General features: G+C 41.3%; 1 protein-coding gene across 2 annotated transcripts in view; it reads right to left on the bottom strand.

Moving 5' to 3' along the window:
• The window catches only part of LOC126325768 (geranylgeranyl transferase type-2 subunit alpha), a 90,330-nt gene that overhangs the window by 18,941 nt on the left and 43,930 nt on the right, over positions 1 to 27,459 (bottom strand). Inside the window, exons 4-5 of one of the 2 annotated variants that reach the window (XM_049995277.1) lie at positions 25,965 to 26,152; positions 14,284 to 14,481 (exon numbers count right to left, since the gene is read on the bottom strand). In XM_049995277.1, coding sequence (XP_049851234.1) covers positions 14,284 to 14,481; positions 25,965 to 26,152 — 386 coding nt within the window. Of the gene's footprint in view, positions 1 to 14,283; positions 14,482 to 17,239; positions 20,656 to 25,964; positions 26,153 to 27,459 lie in introns of those variants that run through there. The other variant, XM_049995278.1, reaches the window with a different exon arrangement.

A 27,459-nucleotide genomic window follows, 5' to 3' on the forward strand; every position in this document is an offset into this window, starting at 1 on the left:
ACAAAGTAAAAAAAAATGTTTCCATATTTCAAAAATAGCTAGTACATACATCGTGTATGTAACTTAATTAAGGCATGCAACAATGAAATTGTAATTTCAACAATGTGCGTTGGTCCCACATGAAGAATTTCTCCCCCCCCCCCCCCCCAAATTGTATTGACCAATTAGGATCACATTAACAACTTCAGTTCCTCTTCTTCCTTTGTTGTTGTTTCCTATTTTTCCAGTATTCCCTCATTTTCTCCCCATGAAGTCTCTTCCTTTCTTCTGTCCATGTTGTTCCCGATTTTTTATTTCTTCTGCTTTGAAAGCCTTCCAAATTTAGTATTTTATTTTTAAAACGGTTTCTTTCTGCTATTTCTGCTTCTTTGATGTTTTTTATTTCTAGATCTTTCCTTACTTCTGTAATACATGCTATTGTCAATTTATTCTTCCAGAAATATAGGAGTATATGTTTTGTTACTCTATTTCCATCCAATCAGTAGAGGTGTCCGAAAAAGGTTAATCTTCGTTTCCCCATTACTTCAGATATTTTCTCTCCATTTTTGTAGATCTCATTACTTCTTTTTTCCAACCATCTGCAGTTTTTATTTCATCCATTATTTTTCTAATGATCCTTCTTTCCAGTACCTCTAGTCTGTCCATCTTATAGTTTGTCGTCAGGCATCCAGATCCATACAGACATTCTGGTCGTAGCACTGTGGTGCAGTGTTTTAGTTTTGTTTTTCTAGATATACACTTTTTGTTGTAAAAATTTTTGGTCAAACCATATGCTCTTTCCATTTTGTTAATTCTTACATCTATTGCAGATTTTTCTACTCCATTCTATTGTATAGTCTCTCTAAGATATTTAAATTTATTTACTCACTCTGTTTTTCCTATTTGTATTTCTATGAATTTTGGCACACTTTTTTATTTGTCATGATTCCTCCCCCTACCCCTCCCCCCCCCCCCACCCCCACCCCCTACCCCAAATGAAATTTTGAGACCAGTTCTGTTTGCTATTTTTTCCAGAAGGTTTATCTGAATAACTGCTTATGCCAGGTTTTCTGAAACTATTGCAAAATCATCCACAAAAGCCAAGCAGTTTCCCTTAATTCCATTTGTTTTCCTTCCCAGAGTTATTGGTTCAATTTTGTGATTTTTTTGCTCTGAATTCCAGATCCTTACCATTTTTTCTAGAACACAATTAAACAGTAAAGGTGATAAACCATCACCTTGCCTAACATCAGTTTTTATTTCAAATGGCTGAGATACTTCTACCATAAATTTGACTTTAGATATTGTACTTGTTAGTGTTTCACGAATTATATTTGCTAATTTTGATTTAACACAAAATTTTCTAATGACCTTATTTATTGTTTCTCTCTCTATACAACCAAATGCTTTCTTGAAATCAATAAATGACACTGTTATTGGTTTGCTGGTTAACATTCTATGGCAAATTATTCACTTTTAAGTTAAAAATTTGTTCTGCACAGGATCTTCCCTTTCGAAAACGACCCTGATATTCTCCCAGTTGTTGGTCGAAAGTATCTACCACTCTGTTTAGGAGTGTTTTTGATATTTTGTATACTCTGGTAGAAGTGACACTCCTCTGTAGTTATTGACATTTTGTTTGTCTCCCTTTTTATGTAGTGGGTGGATTAATGCTGTTTTCCATTCAACTGGAATCTTTTTAGTTTTCCAAATGTTCTCAAAAAGCCACTGTAGATCCTTTATGATTTTTGGTTCTGACCACTTCAATAATTCTGCTGAAATGGAGTCTTCACCAATTGCTTTATTGTTTTTTTTTAGTGTTTTTATGGCTTTATGAATTTCTAACTCTGTTGGTGAGAAATCTTCCTCTATGTTTTGAGGTGTCACAGGAAATTCTAATTATCTGTTGGAACTGGACAGTTTAACAGCTTTTCAAAAAAATTTGCTAAAATTTCACAATTTTCTTTGTTATTTAAACTCATTTTGTTATTTTCACCTTTGAAAAAATACTTAGTGCCTGATATCTTTGAAGTTTGTGTTTAAAAGTTTGGTAAAAATTTTTAGTATTGTTTTTGGTGAAATTTTCTTCTATTTCAATAAAATGAGAATTTTCAAAGTTTCTTTTGATTTTCTGGATTATTTTTGATGTTTATTTTCTTTGTTGTCTGAATTGTTCAAGGTCTTCCTCTTTTTTCGAACATCTCCTGTTTCTCCATTTTTGAGCTCTTTCTATTAATGCTTCTTCACACTCCTCATTCCACCATGTCTTCATTTTATTCTTGTCCAATCCTAAAGTTTTCTCTGCTGCTTGAGTTATTTGCATCTGCAGTTCAGCTTAATCACCTTCTTTACTTGCCTTAATTTTTTCTCTAAACTTTTCTATATTTTATTTTGTAATATTAGCTGTAGTGGTGTTGTATCTGATCAGTTTCTTGGTCACCTTTTTTGTTTTAGATGGGAGACATTTCATTTTAATCTTAGAGAGATAATGATCTGAGACGAATTCCCCATTTATGACTATTTTGACATTCATAATTTCTGTGATATACCTTTGAGATATGGCTATGTGATCCAGTTGAAACTCTCCTAGGTTTGGATTTGGATGTCTCCAAGTTTTGGCTTTTCTTGGTAGTTTACGAAAATGTGTGGACATGAGTTTAACTGGAACATTTTACACATATTAATCAGTCTTTCACCATTACTATTTGTTCTTGAGAGTGCTGGATATTCACCTACAATAGTCCTAAATTTCTTTTCCCTCCCAATTTGCATACTGAAGTCACCAAGAAGTATTTTAATGTTCTTTTTAGATATGATAGAAATTTCAGATTCTAAAAGATCCCAGAACTGATTTACTTTCTCCAGATTTCTTTTGTTGTCTACATTTATAGATGGATGACAGTTTATGATGATGTAACTTTTATTCTTGCACTTTATTGTTGACATGGATATTCTTTCTGAATTCGATCTAAATTCTGTTACGCTGTCTATAGTTTTTTTGTTTACATAAAATGCTGTTCCAAACATTGGCATGTTTCCCAGTATTCTCACGGCTGGTTTCCCTTTATAAATTCTATAACGTTGTGTATCAACTAAATTCTCATCTAAGAATCGTGTTTCCTGTACTGCTATAATTTGTATACCGTTCTTCTTCAGAAATAATTCTAATTTCTTTTGTTTACCAACTTTCAGAAGAGAATTTAATGTTACAAAGCAGTACTACTTCTTGAACTGAAACTTTGAAGGTTTTTCAATATATTCCATCTCTTCTTCATTGCAAATGTTGGGACACCCCAGAATCCTAGATCCCATCACATTACATGATGTAATGGTGGATTCCTCGTCAGAGTTACCACCTGGGGTAGAGCATCCATTGTGCAAACTTTCCATTTTGCGACTTGAAGCTCTAAATTGTAAAGTGTAGGGAATCCGAAGTCATCTCTGAATTCATAAAGTAAGACCAGGTTGTTAGCCTGCCATTAACATGTGGAACAGACGCTGTGGGGTACCGCCACTAACATGTGGAACTATCATGCCCTCTGTCCACTTTGGCCTTGGACAAGAGGCTGCCTCTTCCACCAGCTCCGCTGTACCAAAGTCCATCTTCTCTGCCTTCATTGCCATTGATGTTAATTACAATAAGTAATTATTATTTTTAATGAAACATTTTACATTTTATTGCCATACAGTTGCTAGAATCATTCTGGGGCCAGAAGAGTCCCCATACATATTATATATTTTTCCAGGGCTGATACAATGCCAGGAATTAAAACAATGTGATAGAATATCTCTGAAGGCTGTCTGAAAACCTATAAATTCCTGAGAGCACTTCCATCTATGCCAGAAATTCATGTGCAGCCCATACTGGACTGATAGCAACAAAGCTTTTTGCAGACTTACTGGGTAAAGCAGTATACATTGTTGCAGACCTGTTTTGTCTTTGCCATTGTCCTGTATCTATACAAGGTCAGCATGTTAATTGTCAGAATTGTTAATGTTAGAGGGTGGGCAGGTGCCATGCCTGTTGCCACCTCTTCACCCCTGGGATGGAAATTATGTACGCCAACTGTCTGTGTCTAGCGTTTTCTACCAGGTGTAGAAGTACAAACCCAGAATTTAGCTATATGTGGTGCTAGCCATCAGTGTAGGGCCCATAAGATCGCAACTGCAGTGGCATCTGCTTCCTGCAATGGCTGACAAACGAATGTGGCTGACGACGAATGTCAACATGCAGCAACCCAAGTTTCGTACATCAATAACTGTTTCAAACCCGTAAACATTTCGAGTTTTGTGCCTACGAGCTACCATTTGTGAACAGTATTGGTATTCTGTTATCATTTGAAGAGGAAAATTAAAGAGACCTTTGGAGAAAAGAGAACCACTTGTATGAATATCAAGAGCTCAGATGGAAACCCAGTTCTAAGCAAAGAAGGGAAAGCAGAAAGGTGGAAGAAGTATATAGAGGGCCTATACAAGGGCGATGTACTTCAGGACAACATTATGGAAATGGAAGAGGATGTAGATGAAGATGAAATGGGAGATACGATACTGTGTGAAGAGTTTGACAGAGCACTGAAAGACCTGAGTCGAAACAAGGCCCCCGGAGTAGACAACATTCCATTGGAACTACTGACGGCCTTGGGAGAGCCAGTCCTGACAAAACTGTACCATCTGGTGAGCAAGATGTATGAAACATGCGAAATACCCTCAGACTTCAAGAAGAATATAATAATTCCAATCCCAAAGAAAGCAGGTGTTGACAGATGTGAAAATTACTGAACATTCAGTTTAATAAGCCACAGCTGGAAAATACTTTTAATAAGCCACAGCTGCAAATTACTAACTTGAATTGTTTACAGACGATTGGGAAAACTAGTAGAAGCCGACCTCGGGGAAGATCAGTTTGGATTCCGTAGAAATACGGGAACACGTGAGGCAATACTGACCTTACGACTTATCTTAGAAGAAAGATTAAGGAAACGCAAACCTACGTTTCTAGCATTTGTAGACTTAGAGAAAGCTTTTGACAATGTTGACTGGAATACTCTCTTTCAAATTCTAAAGGTGGCAGGGGTAAAATACACGGAGCAAAAGGCTACTTACAATTTGTACAGAACCCAGATGGCAGTTATAAAAGTCGAAGGACATGAAAGGGAAGCAGTGGTTGGGAAGGGAGTAAGACAGGGTTGCAGCCTCTCCCCGATGTTATTCAATCTGTATATTGTGCAAGCAGTAAAGGAAACAAAAGAAAAATTTGGAGTAGGTATTAAAATCCACGGAGAAGAAATAAAAACTTTGAGGTTCGCCGATGACATTGTAATTCTGTCAGATACAGCAAAGAACTTGGAAGAGCAGTTGAACGGAATGGACAGTGTCTTGAAAGGAGGATATAAGATGAACATCAACAAAAGCAAAACAAGAATAATGGAAAGTTTTGCTATTTGGGGAGCAAAATAACTGCTGATGGTCGAAGTAGAGAGGATATAAAATGTAGACTGGCAATGGCAAGGAAAGTGTTTCTGAAGAAGAGAAATTTGTTAACATCAAGTATAGATTTAAGTGTCAGGAAATCATTTCTGAAAGTATTTGTATGGAGTGTAGCCATGTATGGAAGTGAAACATGGACGATAACTAGTTTGGACAAGAAGAGAATTGAAGCTTTCGAAATGTGGTGCTACAGAAGAATGCTGAAGATTAGATGGTTAGATCACATAACTAATGAGGAAGTATTGAATAGGATTGGGGAGAAGAGAAGTTTGTGGCACAACTTGACCAGAAGAAGGGATTGGTTGGTAGGACATGTTCTGAGGCATCAAGGGATCACCAATTTAGTATTGGAGGTCAGCATGGAGGGTAAAAATCGTAGAGGGAGACCAAGAGATGAATACACTAAGCAGATTCAGAAGGATGTAGGTTGCAGTAGGTACTGGGAGATGAAGAAGCTTGCACAGGATAGAGTAGCATGGAGAGCTGCATCAAACCAGTCTCAGGACTGAAGACAACAACTTTGAAGAAAACTGCTGCAGAATTGCAACGAATGCTTATCGAAGTTTTCGGTGAACATGGTCTTGGGAAAACAGTGTTTCGCAAATGGTTCAAAAAATTCAAAAGTGGTGATTTTGACGTGAAAAATGATGAGCGCACGAAACCACTGAAAACGTTCGAAGACAATGAATTGCAGGCCTTACTGGATGAAGATGATACTTAAACTCAAAAGCAATTTGCAGAACAAGTGAATGTGATCCAGAAAGCCATTTCTCTTCAGTTGAAAGCTATGAGAAAGGTGCAGAAAGTATGAAAATGGGTTCTGCATGAACTGAATGAAAGACAAAAAACAAATATAATGACCACTTATGAAATGCTGCTTGTCAGACGTAAAAGAAAGTTGTTTCTCCATTGCAGTGACAGGTGATGAAAAATGAATATATTTTGAGAATTCTAAACACCGTAAATCATGGGTGAATCCAGGCAAACCCTTGACATCCACTGCAAGACCAAATCATTTTGGAAAGGAGACAATTCTCTGTGTTTGGCGGGATCAGACGTGTGTCATCTATTACAAGCTGCTAAAGCCTGGTGAAACTAATAACACTAATCACTACCAACAGAAAATTATTGATTTAAATCGAGCATTACATGAGAAAGACCTGAATATGGAAAAAATGCAACACAAAGTCATATTGCTCCATGATAATACCCCATCACATACAGCAAAATAGGCAGGGAAATGATCAAGGCATTCAGCTGGGAAATACTAGTGCATGCGGCTTAGTCTCCACCTGATTATCAGCTATATCCATCACTGGGACATGCTCTCATTGAACAATGCTTCAATTTGTACGAAAATGGCTTGCTCACTGGTTCACTTCAAAAGAACTGTTTTCTTTTTGGCATGGCATTCATAGCCTGCTGAGAGGTGGGAGGAATGTATAAATAGCAATGGAATTATTTTGAATAAAATACTGTTTCAGTTTCAAACAACAGAAGTGTAATTATTGCAGCCAAATCTCAGTTGGTTTAAAAGGGAAAAGGGGGGGGGGGGGGGGGAGACCAAACTGCTAGGTCATCAGCAGTCCCTTGTTCCGAATAAAACAATGCCACAAGGGTGAGACTAAGACAAACGAGACTTATAACACAAAACAGAAAGAAAGGAAACACCACATGAATGATGGAAGGGCAACAACCACACTGTGGTTCAGGTCGAAAAAATATGATTTCGGATTTCATCATATTTTGATAGATTACGGCTTTATTTACTTACTCTGAAAAGGATTTTGCTGAAAAAACTTTTTTTTTTTTTTTTTTTGAGCAGTTAAAGAGCACCTTCCTACCACGTGTGTTTATGTGCCACACCCACTTTTCTGTCACCCACTTTTCTGCATATATTTGAGATCTTTATATCCCCTACATTGCAAATTAGGTTTTTTTTTTACTCCTGAGTGTGTTGGCTATCCTTGGAATGCAACAGTTGGTATTCTTTTGTTTCTGCTGTTCGTAAACAACAAGCTTTCCAAGACGCGGTTAGTTTAGTTCAAGTGTGATTGCGAGTGGTTGTTATAGAAAACTTGCAGGTATACTATGGGCAGCTAACTAGGAGAAATAAAGAAAATCTGGATGCAATGAAGAGAGATGTTTGGGCCAAATTCTTCCACAAGTCGTCTACTGATGATAAGCCATTTCATGGATTGTGTCGATCAGGAGAATATTCGTGGTGCAAATACAATAGGGCTCAGGCAACTGGAGAATCTTATTCTCATCAGCACTCTCTTCCTGCTGCTGTTATTACAGCAATTAAACCTATTTTCAGAGACTTGGCTCATCCTGATCTTCTAAGGAAATGTCTGCATGGGCAGAGACAGAACCCAAATGAATGTTTCAACAGCATAATTTGGAACTGCCTTCCTAAAACTGTATTTGAAGGCATGCATACAATGAAACCAGGAGTTCATGATGCTGTAATTACATTCAATTGTGGTAAAACTGGAAAGTGTTGGGTACTGAAAAAGCTGGGAATTAATCCTGGTGAAAATATGATCACTGGGCTGCAACATTGCGTTAAAATGAGGACAGCCCATTATATCAGAAACTATCATAGATAAATGACTGAAATTTTCAGAGACTTTGCATAGCATAAAAAGCCACCTCTAGTACTACGTTCATCAATATTACCCCATTAGGAAGTAAACAAAAAAAAATTTTCTGTAGAAAAATCTTAATACTTTTTGTTAATAAATTTAAAAAAGTATTTCTTAAAAATTATAAAATGGAGAAAGTAGATTTTAGTACAGTTGACTCTATTATCATCATGTAACATACAGTAAAAATATTAAGGTCCTACATCAAATAGTTTTTTTAGAAATGGGTCAAATACTTGCCTAAATTAACATGGGTTGGATAGGCAGGGTTTGGTCCCCTTAAACACACAAAAGGGGACAAGAAAACCACAGACTCAAGAAACAGCTAGAAGAGATTGAAACGAGAAAGGTTACAATGGCTGGCTGACACTGAGAATAAAAAGGAGAAGCCAGCCACTCTGCAACACAGTAAAACGTCCACCCTGAAAGCATTAGGGTGGAGGACACAGAGGGACAAAGGACATGCGCCAAAACTTAGATCAAATGTTAAAACCCACCCTCACATATAAAACATAAAACCAAATCAACCAATGAGGTGTTGTCAGCTAAAATTAATGATAACAAGTCTGGTAACCAAAGATGATGTCTCAGGGCAGCCAAACTAGGACAGTGCAAAAGAATATGGGCCACTGTCAACCAGGTGCTGCACCAGCACTTAGGTGGATCTTCATGGTGCAGGAGGTAGCCATGGGTTGCCCAAGCATGGCCAATGTGGAGCCAGCAGAGAACCAGAGACCCTGCGAGAGGCCCGCATGGAGGACTTCCACACATACATAGTCTCCCTAATTGCACGCAGTTTGTTGTGCATACTGAGACTATGCCATTCCGCCACCCAAAGCCAAAAAACCTTGTTGCATAATAATGAACACAGGTCAGTTATTGGAATGCCGATCTCCATAAGCGGTTTCCATGTAGCCTGTGGCAATTTCATTGCCTGGGAGTCTGACATGATCTGGGGTCCAAACAAACTCCACTGAACAACTGAACCGTTCCAGGGCACAAATGGACTCCTGGATGGTCGCTACCAAAGGATGACAAAGGTAGAACTGGTCGACAGCTTGTAGGCTACTGAAAGAGTCAGTACACAGAAGAAACAACTCCCCAGCGCATGAATGGATGCGCTCAAGAGCACGAAGTACAGCCACCAGTTCTGCAGTTAAGACACTGCAGCCATTGGGCAAGGAATGCTGTTCAACATGGTCTTTGTGAATGTAGGCGAAACCAATCAGCCATCGAGCTGTCGGTGTAAACCACTTCAGAGCCCCGGAACACATCAAGAATCAAGAGGCAGTGGCAGCGAACAGCCGCGGGACTAACTGAGTCCTTAGGACCATGTGAAAGGTCCAGGTGAAGCTTCGGCAAAGGGTTACACCATGGAGGTGTAAGTGAATGGACCTCGAGTAGAGATGGTAAAAGGAAGGACTTCAATTCAGATAAAACCGCAATCGTGAGCCCTGACCTGGGCCGCCGATATGGGAGATGAACCACAGTGGTTGGGAAAATGAGACGGTAATTCAGATGCGTAGGAGAACTTTGAAGGTGTGCCACATAACTGGCAAGCAATTGTGCAAGCCTAACCTTCAACAGAGGGACTCCGCTGGTCGCCATACTCGTCCTAAAAGCTCCCGTCACTAGTTGAACGCCACAATGGTGCACTGGGTCAAGTAAATGAAACGTCGAGGGTGCCGCCGAACTATAAACCAGACTCTCATAATCAAGGCAGGATTGAACAAGGGCTCTGTAGAGCTGCAACAGTGTAGAGTGATCTGCACCCCAGGTGGTGTTGCTCAGGTAGCGGAGGACACTGAAAACTGGAATCCTTGGGCTAGAGCCCATGACTGGACCTTGTGGAAGGCTCCCTATAGGCACTTCTCAGCAACACCAGTACTGGAGCAGCAGTACAAAATGCAGAAGTCATCTGCATGCAGAGAAGGTGAGAAGGATGGCCCTACAGCTGCTGCTAGGCCGTTAATGGCCACTAAAAATAGAGATGGACTCAATACAGAGCTCTGCGGCACCCCATTCTTCTGGATATGGGGAGAACTATGGGAGGCACCAACTTGGACATAGAAAGTATGGAGCAACAGGAAATTTTGGATAAAAATCGGAAGTGGGCCCCGGAAACCCCATTCATACAATAGGGAAAGTTTATGATGTCACCAGGTCATGCCCTAAGCTTTTCGTAAATCAAAACAGACGGCAACAAGATGATGGCATCTGGAAAAGGCTGTCGAGATGGCAGACTCGAGGGACAAAAGATGATCAGTGGTAGAGCAACCCTGGCAGAAACCACCCTGACATGGAGCCAGTAGACCACGTGACTCCAAGACCCAACCCAACCGCCGACACACCATGTGTTCTAGCAGCATACAAAGAACATTGGTGAGGCTGATGGGCCCATAGCTATCCACATCAAGCGGATTTTACCAGATTTGGGCACTGGAATGATTGTGCTCTCCTGCAATTGCGATGGAAAGATGCCATCTCACCAGATCCAGTTGAAGATGATGAGATGTTGCTTGTACTCAGACTAGATATTTTTAACCATCTGACATCCGGCCCAGGAGCTGTGTCGGGGCAATGTGCAAGGGCGCTCAGGAGCTCCCACTCTATAAATGGGGCGTTATAGGGTTCACTGTGGCATGTAGTGAACGAGAGGACTTTCCCTTCCATCTGCAGTCTGAGAGTGCAAAAGACTGGGGATAATTCTCCGAAGCAGAGGCTTGGGCATAGTGCTCAGCAATCACATTTGTGTCGGTAGATAACATGCCATTGATGGTAATGCCAGGGACACCTGTTGGGGGTCTGGTACCCAAATACACGTCTGATCTTCGTCCAGACTTGGGAAGATGTCATACAGCACCCAATGGTCAAGACGTACCTCTCTCAGCATTCCTGTTTCCATCTTTTTATAAGCTGGTGAATGCGAGCACAGAGCCGTTCAAAAGCTATTAGGTGCTCCAGAGATGGGTGCCGCTTATGCCACTGTAGAGCCTGCCTATGGTCTTTAACGGCCTCAGCAATTTCCAGTGACCACCAAGGTACTGTCTTTCACCAGGGGCACCCTAAGGAACAAGGGATCGCATTTTCTGCCACAGAAACGATCGTTCTAGTGACCCACTCAACCACCATATCGATGGTACCGTGTGGGGGAGATTCAATGGTGCCAGCAGAGGTGAAAGCTTCCCAGTCTACCACACCATCTGGAGGAAGATATACATTGTAGACCATTATTTCCTGCATCATCCTTACCCTGACAGCCACAGCTTCAAGAGGAGTGTGAAGGGGCACAGGTTCACTACATACCGAGTTCAGGACATAGACGCAAACTCCACCCGACATACTATTATATTCACTACATTCTTGAAATATCCCATACATGCACGGAGGGCAGGGATCCACATCGGCAGGAACCACGTTTCCTGGAGGGCAATGCAGAAAGCAGGTGTAAAGCTTAACAGCTGTCGTAGCTCAGCCAATTGGTGGAAAAAGCCACAGTAATTCCACTGGAGGATGACATTATTGTGAGACTGGGAAGGCATGAAGCACTCAATAAGGCAGTCTATGCCTCAAGGTCATCTGCTGACACCAGATGAATACCTGTGCAATCAACAATCATTGTGCCTGAGGGCCCAGCAAGATCTAGGTCCTCAGCGGATGCCAGAATCTCCACTTCATTCTCAAACACAGAGCTTGTAGGTAGAGGTGGTATGGGTGCCACCATAGTGCCTTGGTTCTTGGGGATCTTTTTCTCTTTTGGTTTCTCTCGCTGCTCCTTACGTTTTTCAGCTAGGAGGTCTTCACTGATTCAGTCTCAGAGACTGAGAAGGACCGTGAAGACTTATGACCAGCTACCTGTGGGTGCTTCAGCCACTGGCAGGTGTCCACTTTGCCACTGGTAGGAACCTGGGAAGGGAGTGACACAAGGGACCTCTTCCTAGCGAGAGGAGCCAAAGAAGACTTACGCTTCTCCAGCCGTGAAGGTGGGACTGATGTCCCTGATGGTTTGGGGGGTGTTGCTCCCGAAATTTTGGTTTCATACTTCTACATCTGGTATGTGAGAGTGCGGGAGCAACAGGGGGCAGGTGTAGTTTTATGGCTCTGAGAGCCGACTGGAATTGGCGGAATCATGGGGCTATAACTGTTCTTGTAGCAGTGCCGTAAGAATATGTTATAGGCACGGGATGTAGGTGTTCAAATTTCTTCTTAGCCTCAATGTAGGCCAGTCAGTCCAGGGTTCTTGTATTCCATGATTTTCCATTCTTTCTGGTGACTTCTCCGGTGAGCATGAGCATGGTGAATGGTGCTCTTTGCAGTTGACACAGATGAGAGGCAGGGCACGTGAAGTATTGGGATGTGATGGACGTCCACAGTCGCAACATATGACGCTGGAAGTATAGCGGGAAGACATATGCCCAAATTTCCAGCACGTAAAACACCGCATTGGGGGAGGGATATATGGCATGACATCACACCGGTATACCATCACTTTGAACTTCTCAGGTAATGTATCACCGTTGAAGGCCAAGGTGAAGGCACTGGTGGCTACCTGATTATCCTTGGGACCCCTATGTAAGCACTGGATGAAATGAACACCTTGTCGCTCTAAGTTTGCGTGCAGGTCATCATCAGACTGCAAAAGAAGATCCCTGTGAAATATAATACCCACCCTGGACCATATTTAAGTTTTTACGGGGTGACATCCCACAGCTTGTCACACGAGAATAGTGCCCTTGACTGGGCAGAGGATGCCGTTTTGATCAAGACTGACCCAGAGCGCATTTTGGACAATTCCTCCACCTCCCCAAACTTGTCCTCTAAATACTCCATGAAAAACAGGTTTCATCGACATAAAGGATTCCCCATCAGCTCTCATACAGACAAGGTACTGGGACAAATAAGATTCACTGCCATCCTTAGCCTGGCATTCCGCACATGGTGTGGCCACGGAGGGGAACGACTGGGGGTCATACTTCCGTGCATTGAATTGAACGGTTAGAGACTGCTGGTGTTTGACCACCAGCAAGTGATGATGTACTAAGCTTCATGGCATGTCATCCACCCTGATGCCACCCACTCTGACCAGGGGCCCTCTCCACAGGCACCACCTGGCCGCAGCAAAGGTCACCTAGCAGAATGGCCATTGCTGGAAGTCCCAATGCCCCCAGGTGGCAGGCATCTACTCCTTGGCATAAGTGGGGAGTTAATGGCACAGGCGTCAGCAGAGCAATCTCTGTTTTTCAGGGGGCTACAACCAACAGGTTACATGGTGGCCCCACCACAACGAACTGGCTACCATGCTGGATATTAGGTGCAAGCAAGTCCATTATCACATCAGTGCAGAAAACATTACTGCGTAGTGGATGAAGGAAAATGCACCCAAGAGGGTGACCTCGTCCAACAGCTAGAGAATGAGGGGAAGTGCAGATCCACGTCGACAAATGATGCGAAAGGTCTCAGCACACAATGAACATGATGGACCATGTAAGGCACCCTTCCCCAATTGGCTCGCTCTTTGGGAGAATTTAGAAGAATGGATGTAAAACCCTGCAGGCGACCATCACATAAAAGCCAAAACGTGAGAGACCCCTTTTAGTCAAACCTTGTGACAGGCAGGAATACCTCAAGCCTATTCTATCCCCCGGACCTGCAGGGGGGCCAAATTCCGGATTCATACTTCTACACCTGGTATGTGAGAGTGTGTGAACATTTTCTAAATATTTATGAATTGTCTGAGGCGGGATGTGGGTACCAGACTGTAGTCACCTAGTCTGTTTCGATATGTGGCCGATGTGCCTTTCTGAATCTCAGAAGTGATGTGCTAACACTCATGGTTAGATTTTTGAAGAGAATGCTCCATGAATTGATTGTTTCTCAAGCAGTTTGTACAATGAAAAATGTTAATTTAAGTGCCTTGTCAGAAACTGCTAACACAATATCACAAGGCCATTATGCTACAGGACGTAAAACTACTGTTTCAAAATACCAGATTTTATTCATAACATAATTTCAAAAGTCCAATACTTTCATATTATTAAATAAAGTTATGATTAGAAGTAGACTACTGCATAATTTATTTCCATATCCAGATATATATCTTTATTAAAATGTTTTTGCTAATCTTTTGATCATTTATGAGAAAAAAAGTACTTTCGAAGTTTTATCTCACCTTCCTTGTGCTTGTTCTCTTGAATAGGACGCCTACCAGTAGGATCTGGATAAAGCAATGGTAACAAACGACTTCGATAATGCCACGATGAATAATTTGAAAAGTTTGTCGTAATTTTTGCAGACGTGAATTCAAATTCCTTAGTTGGAGAAACGTTTGCTCTTGAAACAACAAACTGCCGGTAATGCCAAGTGTGGACTAGGAACAGGATGAAAATTTATGTAAAAGCAATTTATATCAAGTTCTAATTGTTAATTGTATATTTTAGCACATTAGCAGAACATTACAATGACGTAATAACAAGAACTGTACTGAATTTTAAAAATGCAGGAACCAGTAGCAAGACTTCAGTTAGCTTCATTATTTAGAATATCAGTGTCTGTAATTTTTTTTTTTTTTTTTTTTTTTTTTTCCTAACACAATCCTTTACCTAAATGCAATACTACCTACAGTTTTGGTCTAATCTTATTTCCTTTATGTGACATGACTATGAAATCACTTGACATTGTTGAATTATTGGTAACTAGTCCTAGACATATCATACAAAAAAGGAAAATAAATGAAAATGGCTGGCACGTACAAAACATCTAAAAGATGTTCAGTTGTCTCTATAAATTTTCGACACGACAATGAAATGAAAAGACTGCTACTCACCAAGTAGATGAAGCACTGAGCCGCAGACAAGTACTTTTAAAAATAGATTACACTATAAGACAAAATCTCTTCAGAGATGTAGGAAAAAAAGACACCTCACCCATGCATATGGCTACTGCCACCTCTGTTCACTACGTCTGAATCGCCGGTACTCCATCCTCGGTTCTCCCTTGTTTCATTTTTAAACACAAACACTCAAAGCACGAGTCTGAGCTACATACAGTATTGTCAAATCAGGTGTTTGCTGCTTTACATGTGATAAATGTTCAGTATGTATAATTACTTTTATAGAATAACTCTAACTACAATGGAGGTACAAGGTGAACAAATGACAGTAATAAAAACTACAAGATGACCCAAAAAGTCCATAAACATTCAAAAATTCAGGGAGTAATGTAGGTAGGGAGGTAAAACTTTGCACACATGCCTGAAATGACATAGGGTTTTATTGAAACCAAAACCGAGCACCAAACATGGCCAACAGTTGGCGTTTGACACTAACAAGCCAATGAAGCCGGATAAGAATCAGATATAAAATGACTGTAGTGAGAGAAGGAGCCAGATGCACCAATTTTGCAGTGTGGGCACTTGAACAAATGGAGGAAGATGATGACTGGTTGCCTAAAGTGTTGTGAACTGACAAAGCCCATTTCACACTGTGAGGATCTGTCAACACCCACAACTGCATGATATGGGCTACTAAAAATCCTAAAACTGTTGTGGAAACTCCACTGCACAATGACAAAGTCACCGTCATGACTGGGCCCTTTTCCTACAAGGAAATGAGGTGCGCTGCTCTGTCAGTATGACAGGTGCGAGGTACAATATATTACAGAATATAATATCAGTCCTAGCCTGGGTGATATACACCTACTGAAAGGTACAGCTTTTATGCAGGATGGCACTCCATACCATATTGCTACATGTGCTTGGTCTGCTAGGCCCCCACACCTCAAGTCGTGTGATTATTGGTTGTGGTGTTACCTGAAGTCGCAAGTCCACCATGATCATCCAACCTCATTAAGGATGTTAAAAGACAACATCCAATAACTTTCTTAATATACCTACTGATATGCCATACAATGCTGTTTACGATATTGTCCCTGACTACAGGTGTTGTTGATGAATGATGGCCAACATGTAGAGCAATTGTTGTAAAGAACATTGTCTTTGCTTAAAGTCAATTGTTATGTTAGTTATTGCTTTTTATCATCTGTAGTGCCATCTGTTGAACATTTTGTGCACTTTTTTATTTCACTAAAATCCCAGTCATTTCAAGCACGTGTTTCTATTTTTACCTACACTATTCCATGAAGTATTGAATTTTCAAATGTTATAGTACTTTTGGGTAACCCTGTACATCAAAAAGGTGTGTTCATATGAGATAAGCATTAAATTATTGCTTTAATAATGGTACACTGCTGTGGTAACCCAAGAGCTACCACCCCCTTCAGCAGGCAACAAACACCATCGATGCCACCATAGCCAGCCTGTTGCAGTTATGACCTGCCAGTTTATTGCACTCCCCACTACAATGGGAGAGAGGCACTGCTGCAAATCTACCATGCAGGTGACCCCCTAGTGCCACCTGTGTTAGGTTTCACTATGGCTGTCCACTTATGTGGCTGCTGAAAGCTGCTCAGGCTTTTTCTTCTTCACTTGCAGTACTGTGCACTTATTGTTCTTTACATACAAAACTATTTGCTGTTATACTGGATTATTCTTGTGGCTTGCTCTTTTGAACTGTGTACTACGCATGTGACATTTGTAAAGAACTGTGACTTAAAATACATCAGCTGACTGACAGGCTCTCTTGGCCCAATTGTTTTCAAATCATACGACTACATATCTGCTGCTTTCTCACCATTCAATGGAACATATGAAAATTGGGATGCATACAAGATGCAGCTCCAACAAAATTTTGCTGTATTTAAGGTTACAGACCCTGCAACTGTTTTTGCCTTGGATTCCACCCCAAACATATTAGCTGCTTTGTAAGTTTGCCTCACCCACTAAAGTGGCCCAACTTGATTTTTATGAAATGTGTGCTCTCTTAATTGCCTGTTTTCACTGACACTGTCATGTTATATCATCTTGAGCAGAATTCTAATAGTGTCGCAAAAAGCCCAACCAGTTGCACCATGCCTAGGCAGTGGAACTACAAGTGCCCAGTAGAAAGTGCCATTTCATTACTCGCAACACTTAATGAATTGTATGTGGAGGTTATGAGTTAGGATTATATTAATTCCAAGGCCCCAGAAAAGAAAGTATGTCAAACAGCTTTCCAATTCGGTGACCCTACCTTGCAGGAGGTTTTGAAACTGGCTCAATCTTTTGAAGTCTCCCATACAGCTGGCACCATTTGTAATCTTGAGCAGACATGACGACCATTGCTTCTGTCCCAGGTAGTGCATACAGTTTAGCCCATATGGAGGAGCAGCAGGTCAAATGTAATCATCATCATGCTGTTGGCTCAGCCTGCGAACAAGGGATTAAGTCTTGGCCACTCTACAGGCATCAACTCTTGTCATGCCCGGACTGTTTTCGCAACCATTCCTGGAGTGACTGTGCAGACAGGTGGGCACAAAGCGAAATATGCAATAGTGAAGAAAGCTGTTTTACCTTCTCTAAGCTGAGCCACCTTGTTCCGTCACTCCCCTTGGTAGGAACACATGGACAAAATCACCATGAACTTTCAAAATGCAACTGTAGCACCAGACAAATAGTCCAAAGTATTGGATAGACAATGAATCTACTTACTAAGTGGCAGAAGGAGAACACAACTATAAAAAGTATTATGTATCCAAGCTTTTGGAGCCAGTGGCTCCTTCTTTTGGCAGAAATATTGAAGAGGAAGGAAGAGGAGTGAAGGAAATGGACTGGTGAGGTTGAGGAAAAGGGGCAGAGTTTGGAAAAGTCACCCAGCACTCCGGGCCAGGGGAGACTTACCAGGCAGCGTGAGAAGGAAAGACTGATTGTTGAGGACTGCATGTATGAGATTTGAATACCTGAAAGCTTAAAGAAGAAAGACAGGGTAAAATGTGAGACAGAGATTACGCTAAAACAATGTGCATGAGTTAATAGTTGTGAAAAGCTATGTGGATTGTATGTGGTAGAGGTGGGAGGGGGACGGCAATAAATAAACAGGTCAGAAAATGAAAGATGTGCAGAAAACTAAAATAGAGTGAAGAAAGGAATAATTGCTATGAAAAATGCTGATACCACAGAAATTAACATAATTAAGAACAGGTGGATGAATGTGATATAGTGCCAGTTCTCACCTGCAGAGTTCTGAGAAACTGGTGTTTAGGAGAAGAATTCAGATGGCATGTGTGGTGAAACAGGCACTGAGGTCACAACTGTCATGTTATTGTGCATGTTCTGCAACATAATATTGTGTATTGCCAGTATACACCCTCTGCCTATGTCCAACTGTCCTTTTGATAATTTGTAGGTAGTTATGCCAATCTAAACAGCCAAATGGGGTTTCCGCAACAGCTGTTACAAGATATGACAGTCATAGGGCTAGTATAGGTGGTGTAAGAGGGTGCACAGGGCAAGTCTCACAGTGGAGACAGTCACAGATGTAGGAGCCACAGGGTAGAGAGCAGAAAGAGTGTAGGGTTTGACAAGGATATTTAACATATTGGGATGACAGCAAAAAGCTATTCTAGTTGTGGTGGACAAAAACTGACAGAATGGGCCTCATTTCAGGGCATGATTTTAGGAAGTCATGGCCAAGTCAAAGAAGCTGATTAAAAATTTCAAGACCAGGATAATACTGAGTGACAAGTGGTGTACTCCTAAGTTGTTTTTGAGGGATCAGCAGTACCTGGATTGAACGTGATGGCTGAGGAAAAACTAGGCTCATGGGTTAATTACATCCAGTGAAGGCTGGGATTAGAATGGTGTATTGCTGTAAAGATTCTGCAACATTTTTGCATTAAAATATTACACATTTTTCTCTATGGAGCAAAGTTTCACTTTATCACTGTTCATAAGACTCTAATATCATTCTTCAGCCTGCCCACTAAGCTGCCCAGTCAAATAGCCAACTAGTACCAGTTATGGGCTCTTTTCATAAGCAGATATAAGTAAGTGAAACATTTCTGTCTAGTTAGCAGGCAAGAGCTGGTGTCCTGTCATGCCTCCCAATGTGCCCTGACTCAGAGTTTGATAAACACAAGGTCCTTTGTTTCCATTTAGATGATGAGGCCCAGCAACCAATGGAGCACTTTCACATCACTGGATCCCACATCACAAGCACCATTAGCAAGGATACAACATTACTGCAACTGCTTTGCTACATCCAATGGGGATAATCGAATCAGATCCCAATTGGAACTCAAACTCCCCAAAGTGCTATTTTCACCTCTTTCATAGGCTTGTGCTTGTGGACTGTCTAATTTTGTTACCAACAGACCAAAACTCTCCATGGGTAGGCCTTCTGGAACTCTTTTGGCCTAATATACTGTGTCTCCAGCACCATGGACATTAAGGTTTATCCCCCACCAAGATCCTAGCCATATGCTATGTCTACTGGCCTGGCACTGATAGGCAGACTGAGCACCTCATCTTCAATTGTCAAAAATGTGAACCACAGCAAGCAGCGCTTCACTAGTCATTGTCACCCTGACTGATGTCCCCACAGCCTTGGAAGATAATTCATTTCAATTCTGTCCACCTATTTCTTGACGCCACCTGGTTGACAGTCATCAACACTTATTCCAAATTTACCTACATTGTTAACTCCATTCCACCAGTACGGAGGCCACTGTTAAAGCACTCGTCAGACTTTTCACCATACAAAACCTTTCCCACATGATTGTGTCAGATAATGGGCTGCAATTTTGGATTCATTCTGCTACCATCAGGGCATTCCAGTCACGTCGCCCAATCCATCCTCTCTGTGTTTCTCACTGGGCACTTTCCTATGGTTGTGGGGTTTTTGGCACCTGATCAAATGGATCCTGGTTATTGTCCAGCAGCAAAGGCTGTTTGTTCATCTTGGATAAGGATGGCAAGACGGTGACTCACCATTGAGCCCAGCTTTGCCTGCAACATGGTAACTAACCACCTAAGTTTCCGATCACACTCCAGGAAGCTCCATGCAGCGACACCACATGACATTCCTCTACTTCCCATTCTCCCATCTTGTCCCACTCCCACTATGATGACTTTATATCCTCCTTATCTGCAAGCCACCATGCCACCCCAGCTGTGAATCACTCTTCTTTTCCGGACCACCTACTGATAACCAGATGCTCATGGTGTCACAGCAGGAAGCACCACAAGACCTTCCTGACCAGCAACTCAAGCTGGGGTTTCGCTACATCTGTCTATTTCTGTGGTTGCTGTGGGCTACTCTGGTTTTTTGTCTTTGCTTGCCGTACTGTGCACTGACCATTCTCTAAATATGGAACTATTTGCTGTTACACTGGATTATTCTTGTGGCTTGCTCTTTTGGACCAAGTACTCTGCTTGTGACATTTGTAAGGAACTTTGACCGTAAAATATATCAGCTGACTGACATGTCACGTTATTATTTATATTGTGAGTCACAATAACTGCAATTATTCCTTTAGATAATACGAGCATGATACATTCTTCGACAAATGTCTGCACTGCTTTTACACCTCATAAGAAGGGACGTAATGGAGTGAAGCACAACCTATCAGTTCCATGGGCTGCAGGCTAAACAATGAACATCTGTTATTAATTTTTCAAATCAGTGTGTCATTTTATCACTGTATTTATTGTGGATGATATAAAAGAAAAACAACAAATATTACTTGAACAAGTATGAGAAACATCATTCCCTGTACGTTAATTTCCCAAGAATATGCTTTGCCAGAATGCAGCTTTCAGTTACAATATCTACAGTCATGTAAACACCAAAAATTGACCCCCTTCCTCACTTCAATCTGAATTATAAATTACTTTTCTTCAGTTAAATATCATAGTGAATGCTTCTTCCAACTCTTTTATTTTCTTACTAATAATAATAATAATAATTATTATTATTATTATTATTATTATTATTTTATTATTATTATTATAGAGAGGCCAATGAAGGCTTTATACGAATTTCATTCAGTATTTGTATATCAGCACTATTTACAGCTCACTCCAATGCACATTTACCTCAAGTAATTCAAGGTGTCTCCATAAGATCAAATCTGCACAGCCAGACAGAGCTCTTAACCTAGCTCCTACAGTCTGTGTGTTAATTACTTTAAATCACCACCACACTCACTTCTTGATAACTGAAGCTAAATCTACACTCCTGGAAATTGAAATAAGAACACCGTGAATTCATTGTCCCAGGAAGGGGAAACTTTATTGACACATTCCTGGGGTCAGATACATCACATGATCACACTGACAGAACCACAGGCACATAGACACAGGCAACAGAGCATGCACAATGTCGGCATTAGTACAATGTATATCCACCTTTCGCAGCAATGCAGGCTGCTATTCTCCCATGGAGACAATCGTAGAGATGCTGGATGTAGTCCTGTGGAACGGCTTGCCATGCCATTTCCACCTGGTGCCTCAGTTGGACCAGCGTTCGTGCTGGACGTGCAGACCGCATGAGACGACGCTTCATCCAGTCCCAAACATGCTCAATGGGGGACAGATCCGGAGATCTTGCTGGCCAGGGTAGTTGACTTACACCTTCTAGAGCACGTTGGGTGGCACGGGATACATGCGGACGTGCATTGTCCTGTCGGAACAGCAAGTTCCCTTGCCGGTCGAGGAATGGTAGAACGATGGGTTCGATGACGGTTTGGATGTACCGTGCACTATTCAGTGTCCCCTCGACGATCACCAGAGGTGTACGGCCAGTGTAGGAGATTGCTCCCCACACCATGATGCCGGGTGTTGGCCCTGTGTGCCTCGGTCATATGCAGTCCTGATTGTGGCGCTCACCTGCACGGCGCCAAACACGCATACGACCATCATTGGCACCAAGGCAGAAGCGACTCTCATCGCTGAAGACGACACGTCTCCATTCATCCCTCCATTCACGCCTGTCACGACACCACTGGAGGCGGGCTGCACGATGTTGGGGCATGAGCGGAAGACGGCCTAACGGTGTGCGGGACCGCAGCCCAGCTTCATGGAGACGGTTACGAATGGTCCTCGCCGATACCCCAGGAGCAACAGTGTCCCTAATTTGCTGGGAAGTGGCGGTGTGGTCCCCTACGGCACTGCGTAGGATCCTACGCTCTTGGCGTGCATCCGTGCGTCGCTGCGGTCCGGTCCCAGGTCGACGGGCACGTGCACCTTCCGCCGACCACTGGCGACAACATCAATGTACTGTGTAGACCCCACGCCCCAAGTGTTGAGCAATTTGGCGGTACGTCCACCCGGCCTTCCGCATGCCCACTATACCCCCTCGCTCAAAGTCCGTCAACTGCACATACGGTTCATGTCCACACTGTCGCGGCATGCTACCAGTGTTAAAGACTGTGATGGAGCTCCGTATGCCACGGCAAACTGGCTGACACTGATGGCGGCGGTGCACAAATGTTGCGCAGCTAGCGCCATTCGACGGCCAACACCGCGGTTCCTGGTGTGTCCGCTGTGCTGTGCGTGTGATCATTGCTTGTACAGCCCTCTCACAGTGTCCGGAGCAAGTATGGTGGGTCTGACACACCGGTGTCAATGTGTTCCTTTTTCCATTTCCAGGAGTGTATAACCTTCCCATAACCTGTATAACCTACAGACACTTACCCTAAATTATATAAAAAAAAACTCTGCAAATGTCAGTTCTGTAAAAAATTCAGGAATTAAAAGCAGAAAGAATTAGCCAATAGATATGGAGATCAGGTAATGTTTCAAGGTCTTGCTGGTTAATTGCAAATAAAATCAGAACAGTTCAATACAAACTAAAAGTAATAACTTAGAACTGACTGTGAAAGATGACATTTCTGATGCCTTTTTTATTTTGCAATATTTTTATGATTTTTTCGAAGGTATTGTTGAGAGTGATGTTTGCTCGAAATCACATGCACAATGTACATTGTGTCAAGTAATAAACAGACCAGCAATACACTACCTGCTGTATACACCAATAACATTCTGCAGCTTATTAATGACAACGAATAAATAAACCAGCAGTATTAGATTAAAATTCTCCACTTCTATTGAAGAAATATTAACTAGAGCTGGTGAAAGCATCACGTCAGCTACTAAGCTGTATTTCTCAAAATGGTTCACTCCCTGACAAGATGAAACTGTCTGTAATCAAACCTTTCACAAAAATGGACATTAAAACATGTTCAGAACTACAGAGACCTATTGCCTTAATGTAAATATTTGGCAAACTGACAAGAGAAAATAATGTTAACAAGCCTCTTGGAATATTATGAGGGGCAACCAAATGAAAACTCAACACCCAACACAACCGAACTATGTAATGATTCCATTCAAAAGTAAACAGCACATGCCTTTTTTATCCCAGTGGAAGATGAAACAATCAATTTCTGTTTTGTACAATGCAGTTGGCTGCAGATTAATCCACAATTGCATCCACTCTTGCATTTCCTTCTCCTCAACAAATATGTGAAAATCACATGGTGAAAGATCCAGGCTGTACGGAGGATGCTACAGTGTTTCCCACTCAAATTCCTGAATCACAGCCTTCATCCTATTGGCAGTGTGGAGGCAGGTGTTATTGTGCAACAGGATGATTCCATCTGACAGCATTCCTGGGTGTTTTGACTTTATGGCACATCACAGTTTTTGCAGAGTGTCTATACAGTACTGTACACTGATAGTGGTTCCATGCTCAAGGAACTTGATGAGCAGACACTCCTTCAGTTGAAGAAAAAAGTCATCGTGAACTTACTGGATCTTGTGTGAACAGCTTTGGATTTTTTTGGCAGGCAAGATGTGGGATGTTTCCCCTGTTGGGTTTGCCATTGGGCTGTCGTAATGCTGTCAGATGCAATCATCCTGCTGCATGATAATGCCTGCCCCCATACTGCCAATCGGACAAAGGCTACACGTCAGCGATTTAGGTAGAAAACAATGCAACATCCTCCGTATAGCACGGATCTTTCATCAAGTGATTTTCAAATCTTTAGAAAGATAGACATGTACATCAGTTTCTGTTGGACAAGGAATTGCAGAAGAGGGTGCAGTTGTGGATCCATCAGCAGCACTTTGTACAAAATAGTAATTAATTGTCTCATTTTCTAGAGCAATAAATGGCTTACAGCACGTGGCGATCACTTTTGAATGGAAACATTCCACAGTCTCATCACAGCAGGTGATTGGTTTTCATTTGACTACCCATTACACAATGGTGTTAACGTATTAGGTGATTTCTAGCATGGTTTCAGGAGATGTCAGTACTACACTGCAGCAGGACAATTGGCCCATTATGTTCTTGAAAAAAATAAATTAAAAATCCCAAGCAGCAGGAGTTTTACCGGGCCTTTCCAAAGCTTTCAACACACCTATTGAAAATTGCAATGAGTAGTGTCACTGAAAATCTCACATAGTTATTAGGAGCATATTTCAAAGGCAGACTACAGAGTACAGAAATTATGTATGATAATGGAGAAGTACTAGCAATGAGACATTCAAGAAAAAGAAATGTACACTTCGGTGTCTGTTCGTATATACTAGAAATGTGTTCCCAAGTTCTCTTGATAATAAGCGTCTGATCACTGTGTACAACAATGCAACCTCTGATGTCTGTTGCACATACTGTGAGCCCAGCGTTATTGAATAGAAAAGCCACAGTTTACTTTGAAAGAGGACAACTTAAAAGTTAACATAGAAAAAGCAACTAATATTCAATTTAAACGGAGTGGTCCATGTAAACAAAATATTATGAGTGATGAGATTCTGTCAAAAATCCTATTGGTGGAGGAGATTATCACCATACCTTAATTCTGAAACCCTGAGAACTGCACGTTCTGCACATTAGTGTATCCTTCCTTGTCTTATGGAATAGTATTGTGGGGTGGAACCTGGCAGATGAATATGGAAAAGATTTTCGGGTTGCAGGAGACAGCCTTGACGATTGCAGCGAAAGTAAAACAAAAAACATCTTGTGGAAGCTTATTTTAGTTTAGCATTCTCAGAGTTTGTACCATGATAGGTATGATAGAAAGCATACAACACATTTCTCTATGGTTAATAGCAGATCAACTTTAACACAAAAAAACTGTGTCAAAGGAGCTGTTTTTCATCATTTGTTAGCTAACAATCTTCAGATGTTACAGAATATACCTTTAAAAAGCAACTTCAGTGGTGGCTTATGCATAAATGCCTGTATAACTTTGTGTACCATGAATAATATTGACGATACCCATGAATGTAAAATTGGTTGTTATGAGCAGTAAAATAAACTTAAAATTCTCTAGTAAATCATTAACATTAAGACAGAAATCCCCTGAACAGCATTTATCTTCTTTAAAAAGCATAGACAACAGTGGAAAGAGGGAAAGTGGTACCAATAAGAACTACGGAGCAACTAAACTAACTGAAATATAACCATATGCTTGACGCATTTACCCTGCTACTCAAAATGAGGAATCTCTCATTTAAAAAAATTTTAAAAAATTATTGACACAGACAGTTATAATCAATATTACACTGAAGATATAGTGACATTACACACTGTGTGCACAGCTGGAGCTAGAGACATATGAAAGGATCCTTCAGTGCAGCAAAGAACGTTTATTAGCACTGTAGAAATTATACATTATTCTCTAAATGTCTAGCAGTTACCAACGGAGTTTCAATAAAGAGATCTATGGATTGCCTGCACGTGTGAGTTACATGGTAAATATATTATTCACAGCATAATTACCCATTTCCTTTACTGTCCAACAACTCAGCTCTAATCCAGAGTTTAAGCAGTAACATAGCTCATTTTTTGCAGATTAGCATTTGAACAGACATAAATAAAGTAGGACACAGAATAAACTTTAGCTGCTTTCTTATGACGCCTTTCTTTTACAAAGTGACAGAAGATAAATGAACAAAAGAACAATACTTGCAATTTCTTTCATCCATATCCAGATACTTATTGCACAGTGCCAATTCTCTTGACCAGTTAGACTCAGGCATATTATCAAGAACCCAAGCACGGTGATGCCATGCTCCATATGATTTTGGATTAACATGCAATGTACGTTCTGTCAACTGCAATTCTATTTCCATGAGTTGTTGCATTTGGTCTTTGGACCTAAATTAAAAACACAATGTAGTAATCATTCTTTTGTAGAAGCAGCTATGACAATAGTCATTATTACAATAATTATAAATATATTTAAAAATAACAACATCAATAATTAATATCATCATCTCTGGTTGAGGGAAAACTTATCTAATGAAGTAGAAAGGAAAAAAAGCAACCTTTCTCTACATCTTTGCAATGACAAATTAATGCAACAGGTGAAATGAATATAGTATTACACAGGACATCTGAGTATTTACTATATTAAGCTAGTAAAAACAATACCAATTTGTGGAGGCTAAGAAAGAAATGGAAGGTTCATCTGAAACAGGGAACAACAAACAATTGTATGCCGATGAATCCAGTATGCAGCGGAGTGCACACTGAGGCGAAACTTCCTGGCACATTGAAACCTTGTACCAGACAGGGACTCGAACTTGGAACATTGGCTTTCTCAGGCAAGTGCTCTACCAACTAACCTACCTGAGCACAACTCATGTCCTGTCCTCACAGCTGTACATTTGCTAGTACCTCACCTCCTCCCTTCCAAACTTACAGACGTTCTCCCTCAAAACCCCCAGGCTGCGGCTAAGCCACATCTCTACAATATCCTTTCTTCGAAGTGTGCTAGTCCTACAAGTTGTACAGGAGAATTTCTGTGAAGTTGCCTTTACAAATGTCTGCTTGTGTCTGTGTCTGTACTGTACTGTGTCTGTACTGGATGTGTGTGTGTGTGTGTGTGTGTGTGTGTGTGTGTGTGTGTGTGTGTGTGTGTGTACACCTGTCCTTTTTTCCCCTAAGGTAAGTCTTTCCACTCCCGGGATTGGAATGACTCCTCACTCTCTCCCTTAAAACCCACATCCTTTCATCTTTCCCTCTCCTTCCCTCTTTCCTGAAGAAGCAACCGTTCGTTGAAAAAGCTAGAATTTTGTGTGTACGTTTGTGTGTCTATCGACCTGCATATATATATATATATATATATATATATATATATATACATATACTCCTGGAAATGGAAAAAAGAACACATTGACACCGTTGTGTCAGACCCACCACACTTGCTCCGGACATTGCGAGAGGGCTGTACAAGCAATGATCACACGCACAGCACAGCGGACACACCAGGAGCCGCGGTGTTGGCCGTCGAATGGCGCTAGCTGCGCAGCATTTGTGCACCGCCGCCTTCAGTGTCAGCCAGTTTGCTGTGGCATACGGAGCTCCATCACAGTCTTTAACACTGGTAGCATGCCGCGACAGTGTGGACATGAACCGTATGTGCAGTTGACGGACTTTGAGCGAGGGGGTATAGTGGGCAT

The sequence above is a fragment of the Schistocerca gregaria genome, chromosome 2 (genome assembly GCF_023897955.1).
Source record: "Schistocerca gregaria isolate iqSchGreg1 chromosome 2, iqSchGreg1.2, whole genome shotgun sequence".
Lineage (NCBI taxonomy): Eukaryota > Metazoa > Arthropoda > Insecta > Orthoptera > Acrididae > Schistocerca > Schistocerca gregaria.